Source organism: Otolemur garnettii, unplaced genomic scaffold (assembly GCF_000181295.1).
Source record: "Otolemur garnettii isolate 467f Iridium unplaced genomic scaffold, OtoGar3 scaffold00100, whole genome shotgun sequence".
Classification (NCBI taxonomy): Eukaryota; Metazoa; Chordata; class Mammalia; order Primates; family Galagidae; genus Otolemur; species Otolemur garnettii.
Window position 1 is genome coordinate 3,235,220 of NW_003852495.1, and position 12,495 is coordinate 3,247,714.

Sequence of the window (12,495 nt, forward strand, 5' to 3'; positions counted from 1 at the left end):
ATGACCTGTAACTACTGATGAAAGCATATAACATGTGTTAATAAACACTGTCTAGATAGAGCACGGTGAGAATGCAGACTACATGAAAAAAGATTGCACGAAAAATAGACTCATTTCATTTTAGCCACTAGCAAAGCAAATTTTAAACGATATTGATTCCCTACTGTTAAGTTTCATTAAGGACATTCACTCCAGCTTTCCAGCACTGGGCCAACTAAGACTAACAACTCAAAAACTGAAAGGAATGCAAATACACAAACTCAAATCTCATTTTAAAAACTTCTACCCTTTCACTGCTTCAGGGCATCATCAGAGTCAGGAAATACAGGCTGGTTGGAGCCAAGTGGTATTTCAGTGAAGCCAAACAAAATACATTTCTTTCTTTACACAATTCTTTCTTTCTTTTTAACTCCTATTATTTTAAGAAAAGAAAAAGCCATCAGTGTTTGTGAAGAAATATCTCAAGCTCAACAAATCTAAGTTAAAGAATTTTGAAATTGTTTCCAGTTAATATTTTGTTAAACCGGGAACATGTATTAAAAGACCATGTAAACAAAATAAAACAAAAAGTACTGGTAACCATGCTACAGAAAGACAGAGCATCAGATCTTCTGTCTCTGTTTCTCTAAAGAGCTATAGAAACACTGAAAGAACAACAATCAGTAAGTCAAATCACTGCATGCTGTAACTGTGCTAAATTCTGGTTCCTCAGTCCTACAGAGCCTTAGAAATGCTCCCCAAAAAGGTTAATTGTAACTTAATTTTTATAAAGACTGTATTTACCCATCTACTTTTTTCTTTTCAAAATACAAATCTCTTCTCAGCTCCTGGCACCTTCCCTTAGTATTCCCCCAATTATAAAGGGATAAACATGCTATTATTTTACCCACTCTGTATCTTAGACTCTTCGTCACAAATAGCAGAGATAAAAAGGGAAGAATGATACAGTTTATTCTAAGTCAAAAACAGTCATGCTAACGTGGTTCTTCTGAAGGAACAAATAGTCCCAAATCTTTTACGACATCTATATCAGTCACAAAAAGGTTAAAGAAGATTATTTTGTTAAACAGCTGTAATTGTAGCCCTATGGTTGCTAGAAAAGAAAAAAGGGATGCACGTTACTTAGGGTAGAGTTACGGAAACAGCTGGCTAGTAGATGCAAGTAAGTACAATGTAAGTACACACTTTTGATGCAAAATGTTAGCTGAGGGAGTGATTTTATGTGTTGAGAGGGGCAGCATTTAGATGTGAAATCTGTAAGAGGGGAGCCAGTGCTCTGCTAGAGATGGTTTGTACCAGCTCATAATAGGTGACTGAAATTCTCAGGAATTCTGCGAGTTGGCTCATGTGATGCTGATGGCATGCATGTCACTGGCCATGATGGGAGAATTTACACTAAGGGAAGTGGCGAACACTATAAATCACCCCTCTCCCCACCTCACTTAAAGAGCTGGCTGTTGAACATTTATCAGCACACTGCAATGGAAGACTGAGAATAGATTTATCCAAATCAACACATTTTAGGTGGAGTGGAAGGAGATTAACATAACATTTTAAAATAGTATATATTTTTTAAAGAAAGATCCAATGCAGGTCATGAGGACAAATGTTTATAAAGAAAAGGCAAAGGCCATCTCCATACTTGGGCAATTCTTTCAAGACTGCATGAGTCTAGCATTTTACTCAGTAATACATCCATAAAACTAATCTCTGCTCTATTCTCTCATTGGAAAGGTACACAGTTTCAGAAAGATACTTTACTTTTGCCATTTGCCTTCTAGGTGTATTTATTTGTGGGTTATTTTTTATCTAGCATCTTTTTACTCTTTAAAAATAGGCAAGAGAACCTAAAAGAGTGCGCTATCTATAGAGCTTAATTCCCTCTCCATCTGGATTACTGCATACGGTAATTAAACCAGGTAACTACCACAAAGAGGTATTATTTGTTTCAAAGCAATTAAGATGTTCATAAAAGTATCAGATGTAATGGTCAATAGACAATGTATTTTTGAAATTTATTTATCCTGCTAAGAGACTTTTGGAATTCACTTGAGATCTCCAAATATTGAGTTGCATTTTACTTACTGAGCGAAATAGAACTTGACCCAGGAAAAAATGGTTACCAATTTCATGAAGGATTGAAACAAGGGTCTGGGTCACTACTGGGACAACTTTGGCAGCCACATGGGCCATTAGGGTCTGGTAAAATGAGAATCCTCATGCAGGCTCGGCCTGTGGGAACTTACACCATACAAATATTTGTTCTGTTCTAAATTCTGTCTCCACAACCATAACTGCTATTTGCTGTGGTTATAAAGTTGGGTATTTGAACCATTCTGATACTTCAACTTTGGCAACAATCTGATGCTCAAAGTCACAAATCCTCAGGGTTACAACCCTTGGATGGAGAAATGGATGTTGATTTAGCTGGGAGATATTGCAGTGTATGATTTTTGTAGAGAAAAAATACAAGGCACTATGGGAAAGATATTTCACTTTAAATAAGAAGATGATTACTATTTTACATTTTTATTTTTCAAAAACCTATGAAATTTATGAAGTATCACTTACAACATTTAAAGTTTTTTGGTATTCCAATTTAACCCCAAGCAGAATAATCCAAGAAAAACACCCTATGTTAACAGTGTTTAAGACTATAAAGCAGGGGTGTCCAACCTGTGGCCTACAGGCCACACGATAATTTTGTGAGGCCTTTTTTTGCTTATCAGTGGTGTCTGATATCAAGAAAAATATGCACAAAACTTTTTTTTTCTTTTTTTGGTAATCAGCTTTTTTCTGTTAGTTTTGTGTGTTTAATGTGTGGCCCAAGACAACTTTTACTCTTTTAGTGTGTGATAGAGGCAAAAAAAAAAAAAAAAAGGTTGGATACCCCTGCTACAAAGCAAAGAAGCAGAGGAGGGGAAATCCTTATTTAACATCTGAAAGGGATGTTAAAAAATAACACTTTTTTCTAAAAATAAGCCAATTTTATAAATTTGAGAAATAAACTTCATAGTATGTTTCTCATTATCTGCATCCTTTTAAAGTAGAATTCTGCTATGCTGAACGCCCTGCAATGTAGCTTCCACCAATTTCATTCCAGTGAAATGGGTCTCTTGAAATTCACCCACTATTCTTTCCAGGAACGAGGCACATTCACCTGCTGCTTTCCTGTCTTGGTATACTTTTACTCTGAATGTTTTCCCTTCCTATTCCTATTTTCTCTCTTCCCCAATCTCTCTCTCTCTCTCTCTTTTTTTTAATCAAACCCCTATCCACTCTTTAAGGCTCAGCTCACCTACTACATTTATTATGAAAACTTTCCAGCTATCCCATGCCAGAAATACAGCATTCTACACCAGACCCTTGAATAACATGTGCCAGTGCTAAGCCACACATTCTTTTACAAACCAAAGAAAAGACATTCACAGTGAAACAGCAATGTCTGCGGGGAGGGGTGCTTAGTGGCCTTACACAGAAAGTCCAGGATTGTGTGCAAATGTGCAGATCTGATTTCAGTTCCAGTTCTAAGTTACTTGGCTTTCAAGCATGTTTTGAAAACCCTAGTTTCATGACCATGGCTGATGAAGAATGCAACCACCAGGTTAAAAGTCCACTGACTCAGTAAGAGAACAACTCTACCAGGGGTACTGCAGTAACTGAGCACTCACAGTGGAGAAACACAGAACATTCTGGGTTGTTAGACAGATGTAAGGCAGAAGCAAACACCCCATATCAGACTACTCATGCCCATGTTGTCCAGAACAACACGGACAACAAAGGCTAAGAATAACAAATTAAATCCTGCTGTGAAAGGCCATTCATTGGACCACCAAGGTTAAGGGAGACCAGCAGTTCCTTAGGAGGAGGAATAGGACGCGGACTTCAGTCCCACAGTACATCCTTTCTAAGTCATCGTGCACCTCCCATGAGAGTAAAGATTCATCCTTTAACGAATTTGTATCATTTCCATGAAATCCCAAATTGATGAAATTCTTTAGTTACTGTTCTCTATAGATTTATTCTTCCACCTCTAAATTTCAATAAAATGTGGGTAATAATAATATCCACCTCAGGAATTGTCATGAGGCTTCCACAGCATGCTGCAAAGCCCTTCCGATCCTTGTTATACTTGCTGGAAGACCCATTCATCCTCACCAAGAGTGACAGTCAGGTTAAGAGGGTGACACTGGCGATGGACTGCCTGGGCCCAAACCCAGTTCCATCACTTACTAATTGTGCAAAGTTGGTCAATTCACTTAATCATGTTCTGCCTCGGTTTCCTCTTCTATAAAATTTGGATAAAAACAGCACCTATCTAAAGACTGCTGTGAGCAGGAAATGAAGTAACCTAAGGGCTGCAACAGTGTCAGGCACAGTCAGTGCCACACACGTAATGCTACATCAAATGGTAATGTTTAGCACTGTTGGCACAATGGCACACACGGTAGATATTCAGAGGCGTGTTGGTAACTAAATAAGCGAACACACGAAAGGAAGATGTACTTGAGAGGAGAAGATGGAGCCAAATTTCACAGGCCTAAGGAGCTCAGCTGGAGAACACTCCTCTTAAGAATCATTTCCCTTCATGTAGACAGGGATACAGACATCCTGTTCCATGTCAATTCCAGAAATCAGTTATCACTGTGGGAAAGTAACTTCATAATATTTAATAGTTTTTGATGTTATATTACATGTAAAATGATTTCCCTCTTCAAATGTTCTGCAAGCAAAGCACTCATTTTAAAAAGTGGTCTACCTGGGCACAGTGGTTTAGACTTGTAGTCCCAGCTACCAGGGAGGCTGAGGTGGGAAGATCCCTTGAGCCCAGGAGTTCTGGGTTATTGAGCACTATGCTGATGGGGTGCCTGCACAGTACACTGTCAATATAATGCTAGGAGCAGGGAATCACCAGGTTGCCTAAATAGAGGTGAACCAGCCCAGGTGAAAGTGATAGCTCAAAACTCCTGCGTTGATCAGTAGTGGGGTCATGCCTGTGAATAGCCACTGCACTCTACCCTGGGTAAGATAGTGGGACCCAATCTCCTAAAAAAATAAATAAAATATGAAATTAAAAAAATCGGGCTAAAATTCCAGGGTTGGAAAAACCTATTAGCTGTCTATTTATAAGACAGGAGCTAGGAGTCTTAACATGCTGCCCAATGCAGTGCAGCCAAGGTTAGATCTAGCCCAGCTTCCCCCAATGTTCCCTTAGGTTTTAACTTCTTGGGAGTCAGTCCCCTGGAAAGGAACATACACGGGGGAACAAGAAGGAGAGAAACCTGCTTTAGTTAAGGTGTCCAGCTTAGCTAAAAAATCTTACTAAATCTTAATGCACAACAGAGAGCAGTCGGGCTAAAACAATAAGCTTTGGGGTTAGTCTGATAATCCCTCTCGTCCACTAGGCAGGAGTCCTTCCAGTCTTTCATGTGGAAAAGCGTTGTGACGCAAAGCCAGCAGCAGACCCTGTGGTCAGTCACCTACCGCCTATTCGCAGGGTTCTTCACAGTGTCAGCTTTAAGTTGTAACCCCAGATTAGTCAAAAGTCCCTGGGGAATACGTAAACTGTTTCAGCTATTGATGCTATGGACATAGTTGAGATAATGTTTCCTCCTATTTAACCATCGCAACTTCTATGAGAACTATGATACAGAACTTGTTACAACTCTTCTTAAATAGTATCCAAAATGTAATTTAAACCTTTCTCAAATCAGGGGTTATTAATAAAAACCTCTCTCCCAAAGTGTGTCTGGTATGGTATGATTGGAAGGAACCGCCCCCTACCTTAAGATAAATGTCTACACAGAACAGAAATACCCACAGCATTATCTCAATTTAGGTTTTCCCTGGATTCATGGTTCTCTAATGAGCATAGCTCCTCACAATGCCAGGTGAAATCTTGCCCGAGTTGAGGATAGAGATAAATTCTTGGTATGCTATTACTCTTTTATACCCCGGTATAATACCACCAGTATTTTCTACAGTTCTTACTTGGCCCAGTTGCCCTTCCATTCAGTGGAGTATTTACTGACATTGTGCTCTCAGGCTGCTAACTCAAACTCAGCACAAGAAATGCCACCCTCCCCTGGTGTCCCACTTCTGACTTCTTAGTGTCCTGGAAAGGCTTCTCTGACGTGCCCACCTGACTCTGAGTCAATGCCATTTTACCTGTGGTTCAGGGACATAATCACAAATTCATTCCCTTTCATCTCTTTTAAACTTCATGCTTGCCACTTCTAATATCCTTTTGGCTGGGAATTAGAGGTTTATTAACAATAGTTGCAGAAAAATGGCTTGGCACCCATAGCTCAGTAGTTAGAGCTATGAGCCCCACATACACTGGGGCTGGCGGGTTCAAACACCGCCTGGGGTTGCTAAACAACAATAACACCTATAATAACAACAAAAATAGCTGGGCATAGTGGTGAGCACCTGTAGTACCAGCTACTTGAGAGGCTGACACAAGAGAATCACTTAAGCCCAAGAGTTTGAGGTTGCTGTGAGCTATGACACCATGGCACTCTACCCAGGGTGACATAGTGAGACTTTGTCTCAAAAAATATATATATATTTGTAGAAATCAAGTTAATAGCTTCAGTGAGAGTTTGGAACCTCCTTCCATACGCTAAAAATACATGTACTTTCTAATAACTATTTCAACTGCTTAGATAAGATCTTAAGATCTTAGATCATCTTGCTGGAAGCTAAGTTCAGGATGAGCTATTGTAGTATTACTGCTAGAGGGGGTAAAATGGCATCTAAGGAGTATTTCACATGTTTCATTCGTCTGGAATGCTATTCCCCGAATACCTCGCTTTGTTCAGGTATCTGCTTCCCCACAGCCTTATCTGTGGCCTTCCCCAACCACTCTGTATAAAATAATATTCTTCATTCCTGATTTCCCTAGACCCCAGTCCCTGCTTTATTTTACATCATAGCATCGATCAGCTCTTGGCCTCCTGTGTGCAGTATTTATTTACTTATCTCTTGCCATATAATTGAAGGCCTATGACATTGTTTGATGTGCCTATTTTACATAAGTGCTCATAAATATCTCTTGAAAAATGACTCAAGGATTGTCAAATACTTTAAATATCAAGTCATTTTAATCTTCCTTACCCTTCAAGTCACTTAGTCTAAGACTTTGTCTAGATAGAGACACTGAGGTTGGTGACTTAATACTGGGAGACCATAATATGGCTAAAAGCATGGCCCTAGAACCAGAATGCCCCGCTTACAGTGTGGCCCACCCACTGTCTGCCTCTGTGATGGGCAAGTCACTGAACCCTTCCGGACCTGGGGTTTCCTTATCTGTAAATGGCAATAATAACAGTGTTGCTTTATAAAGTTGTGATAAGGACCATCTATGCATAAAGAACTTACGCAGTCCACAGCACACAGGAGGTGCTACATGAGTTAAATCAAAATAAAATCTTCGCTGAGGAACACCTTCTAACAAGTACTGACTTTCTCATTCTGAACCCTTACTCATATAACAACTTGCTGATTATAACCAGGCTTTCTGGTTCCTCCATCTATGAAGGAAGTGCAGATGTAGTTATTCTGGCCTATATGACAGTTATCAATTATTCAATTAGTGAGTCTGCTTCACATGCTAACAAAATCAGACTAGCCAATCAGACTAGGCCCAAACGTGGATGGTGTCACAAAGACACACCTCGAGCACTTGCTTGCTTGGAGACTTCCTTGCCACCTTCTCCAAACAACACTGCACATTTTTATTCAAATATCTACAAAACAAACTGTATAATTGGGGAGAAGGAAGTGTTATTGCCTAGGAAATCTTTTCTCTAATCAGCAGAAAATGGTGAGAAAAGACAGGTAGAAGATAATCCAGAGAAAAATAAGTGCTTCACTAACTTCACACCCCGCGACGCCACACACTCCTTCAGAATAGCAGTGACTGTTCGTACTAAACAGCTCCTGTCCAGGTTTTACCTGAACCAGGGGACAGAACGGTGGACCTCACAAAGAGCCTCCACCTTCACTTGAAGGGTTGGGCCATGTGCCAAAGCCACAGCAGCCCACAGTCGTGCAGCAGCTCCCCACAGCAGCCCCCCACGGCAGCCCACAGTCATGAAGCAGCTCCCCACAGCAGCCCCCCACAGCAGCCCCCCATGGCAGCTTCCCCTTGTTACCTTGCCCTGATGATCGTGTTTCATTTCCCAGCCCCTCGGCAGCTCTAACTGTTTGTTCGCAAACATGTTGAGGAATCCCACAAGGTCCCGGTTATGCTGGTAGCGTTCAAAGTGGTGGGTGTCCCGCCGGACTTTGGTGATCATGTGCTTCAAACACGTGTTGTTTGTAAACATGCGGTAGGCACTCTGCAGGCAAGAAGAGAGAACCAACATTGACCTGCTTATGACATCCCCAAACCATGAACACTCCTCCTGGGTACAGCAAGGCTTTCAGTAAGTATAGAAAACACACACACAGGCTTTGACAGAACACTAGACCCACATGTGGAGACAGAGCAATATACAGTAGAGCCTCTGTCAATTGCCCACCCAAGAGACTGTAACAAACTGGTCCACATACAGAGGTGGTCAACATCAGGAACTAGGTCTGTGCTGATACGTACATGGGGTATGTGTCTGATCTATGGAAATCAGGTCAATGGAGGGAGGTGGCCAACTGCAGACGGAGGTTCTACTGTATCTTGAACAAAATAAAATACAAAGACTATGGAAGACCAGGCAGTCTCCACTGCTGGGGTCTAGTTTTCTAATGAAGAAAAGGTCTATGGAGTCTCATTCCACAAAGGACATTAAGTCCTAAAGTTGGTTTGGGGCAAAAAACACACGGTCAGCACCAAACCATGTTGGAGATGAATATGCCACCTGACAGGGGCCCCAACATGGCCAGCTTCCCCAGAATCGGACTAGATCACCGGCTGTGTAGGTGAATGCCAGGTGACACCTCTGACCTACACTTAGGTTGAAGGGAAAAGCGCTTGCCGTATGTTTCAATATCTCAGTGACAGCCACACTCCGAGGAGACCGTGGAGACTGAGGTTTTCATCTCCTGCTTCTCAGAGGTGTACACTCAGGGAACGGAGGAGCAGGCAGGGCTGCACTGTTCTTTCCTTTCTCTTTCTTCCTGGGTGTACGTGGTACTGAATGGATATGGCCGAAAGGCGAGTTTAATGAAATGGCACTTTATCACCACAGAAAAGTGACTGCTTTCAACAACCTGAGAGTCTTTATGTCTATAGTACTTCAAGAAAAGTTCAAAAACTGATTATAAGCCATGGTTGTCCACATGTGAATCAGCAACAGAGACTCGTTGTGTAATACCATGTGCCAAGCAGGAGAAAGAGGATAACTATATGGGAGCTATTTCTTTGAATCATCAGAAGAAAGACAGTTGAAATTGACCAGGGTATGAAAGATCTAGCCTGGAATTCTATTCTTCCCAAATTGACTCAACGGGCTTTGGGTTCCTCTTACACCTTTCAGTATCTTAGGGACACTACCCTTGAGTCTGGAGGCCTCTGAGCTTTATTTCATGGGCCCTGTTATTTTTTTCTAAGATAGTTCAAGGCAAACCCTAAAGACACCACAGTCCCTGGAAATTATTTCATTTTAATAAACACTACTGTATTTTCTGGGCCTTGTACTATGTTAACTATTAGGGATAAAAACTGAATGAGTATGAGGACTGTCAACATTGCTCCCATCTTTCCAGGACACCCTCAGGATGGGACACCCTCAGGATGTGCTGTGTTCCCAGCAAAGCACTTATTGCTAATATGTGTCCCTCCAGAGCTTTCTTCCCTTGGCACAGCAGAGGGAAGAAAAGGAAGCTGCTTCCTGCCTGGCTCGCTGGGTCCCTGGGTGACTACAGGGACCACAGAATCCTGACAACCTGACTTGGAATGAAAGAAATAAACCTTTGTCAGCTTAAGCCACTGAGATTTGTTGGTTGCTGTTACTGAAGTATAACACAAACTAGTCTGATAGATAGAGTTACCATCACCATTAAATTTTTGTTCACTATCAAAACAAGTGAAAGGAAGTGAGGGAGGGAGGGAGGAAGCAGAAAGGAAAAAGGGGGGGGGAACAAGGAGAGAAGAAGAAAGAAGACCACCCTAAACCACCCCAAATCTTAGTCCTTAGTACTGAGTATAAAATACTTTGGAGCCGTATTTCAACCTCACAGTCTTGATGAGCAGAGGTTCTGATGGCTGCGAGCAGTTTTGTGCAGGCAGGTCCATGCAAGGACCCTGGGCAATTAGAGAGGATTAGAGAAAGTGGCACCATAAAAGCAGACAAGAAGACTAATAAGAAGTTGGAGACTGTCAGAGATAAGTTAACTTTAGCCAACTAATGGTTTGGCCTGTGGCTGACTCTACTTTGGAGTTTTAAATACAATCAGAAGGCATCTGTTTTCTGCATTTGGCCCAGTGTTGCTGGTACATTTTCACATAAGCCACTGCAAGTTAGGGGCCCAAGACCACACTGGTTTATGCAGCAACTGTAATGAGCTTTCAATTCTTACTCTCTAGTAAGCCTTTTTGGAAACACATTATTATGAGAGTAATTCTGTTGGATAAATCATTACATTAGCTGCTGCTCTAAATAGGTGGACCTCCTAAAGAATCTAGATGTGGCCTACTTACTCATCTAGAGCACCAGAAATGCTCCCCCACTTGGCTAAAGAAGCAGAACTTCATTAGGGCAAGAAGCAGTGGCAATTAGGTTCCGGAACTCATCCCAGCCTCAGCTTCAGAATTACTTGAAGTAATTCTCGGGGGGTGGGGGTACGTTTGAATAGCTCTTTAAGCACAGAAATCTTAAGGCTGGTCTGATAATTAATTATGTCCTTTCATCTTCCTTCTCTCCACTCAGAGGGACAAGTAATATATTGCCACATTCAACTGTAAAAAGCATCTACCAAAGTAAATTCAGTACAAGAAAGATTTCTCTCATTAGTAACTAGCAAACAACCACCACACCCACAGCCCTTTCAAGTCTGAGTAACATGTACTTGACTGTTAGAGGTCTACAGAAAACACTCCAGGCAAATAGGACGATTCCTCTAGACTGCTACATTTCTAGAAAAACATCATTTTTGAATAAGAACATATATAATATTTATGAAAAATTCTGCATACAATAGTGCATATATGTATATACATACATCTAGTACATAGTTCAGGAAGGATATTTATGTTCTGGCTTTTAAGGAATTGTGATGAGCATTCTAGTCACAGCTCTGTCATTTAAGGAGAGCCATTTAATCTCTGCTTCAATTTGCTCAACTGTAAAATGAAAAATAGTAACTCCCCTGCTTTCTTCATAGATGTGTGAGATTCAAATCCAATGAAACAAAGAATGTAAAAGTGCTTTGAAGGGGTAGAAATCACTATACCAATACAGCATGCAAGTAAGTAAAAAAAAAAAAAAAAAACACTGGGGAATATACCTATCATGCCTGTTATAACCGATAAATGATAGCAGTATAATTGCTTAATTGTTTTCTACTTTCAGTCATTGAAGAACTTAGACCAGCATCCACTTTCCATTAACTGGAAAAGGGTCTCATAACATTTGGTAAGCCCTATGCTAACCCTGGAGGATGCAGAGATGAGCAGGGCCTGATCACTCGAGAAGATGAAGAAGGAAAATTACAAGGGGAAGTGGAAGGAAGAGGATCACTGGAGGCAGACAGTAGAGTTGGAAAAACAAAGGCCACAAAATATTGAAAAATACTGAAACACACTGATAGAACTAGCAGAGCTAAGAATGGAAGTAGTCCAGACTCAAGAAACACAGAACACAGGGGATTAAGACGAGAGACTTTAATCTTCATGGAAGCTGATGGTGGCAAAGCTGGGGGTTAAGGGGAAAGAGGCAACTTTACTCTCTCTCCTAGCGTTTGGTGGTTCTAACTACGGGAGGGTCCTTCTCTGTTTGTTTGTGTGTTTTCCAGAAAAAGATGCAGTAAATGGATCTGATTTTTTTTAACTGAAACAAAGTAGATTTAGGGAAGAGAAAATGGTAACTATTTCATCACACAGTCTCCTGACAACACACAGAGTGGTTTCACCTGGGAAACTGCTGCATGGGACTCACAAGTAGTCAAGGGGAACTGGCGACTGTTCACAAAGCACCTTGTTTTCCTTTGGCATAATTTAAAATTATCATTTTAATTTTTAAAAATTTTTTAGTTATTATGAGAACATAATAGTTGTATATCCGCACAGGGCACATGCAATATCTTAATACAGGCATACAATGTGAATTAATCAAATTGGGATAATTAGAGCATCCATCATTTCAGGGATTTAACATTTCTTTGTGTTTAAAACTTTCCAATTCTACCCTCTTAATTATTTTAAAGTATACCCTAACATTGTTTTTTATAGCCATTTTGTTGTGCTATCAAATATTATTCATTCTAATTATCAAACTACATTTTTGCACCCAATAACCACCACCACATTATCCCCCCATCTTCATTGACCTTCCC

At 40.7% G+C, this 12,495-nt stretch overlaps 1 protein-coding gene across 2 annotated transcripts in view; it reads right to left on the reverse strand.

Moving 5' to 3' along the window:
• Positions 1-12,495, reverse strand: part of HECW2 (HECT, C2 and WW domain containing E3 ubiquitin protein ligase 2) — a 130,170-nt gene that overhangs the window by 80,308 nt on the left and 37,367 nt on the right. For both annotated transcript variants that reach the window (XM_023516935.1, XM_023516936.1), the window contains one exon: positions 8,160-8,345. In XM_023516935.1, coding sequence (XP_023372703.1) covers positions 8,160-8,345 — 186 coding nt within the window. The remainder of the gene's footprint in view (positions 1-8,159; positions 8,346-12,495) is intronic.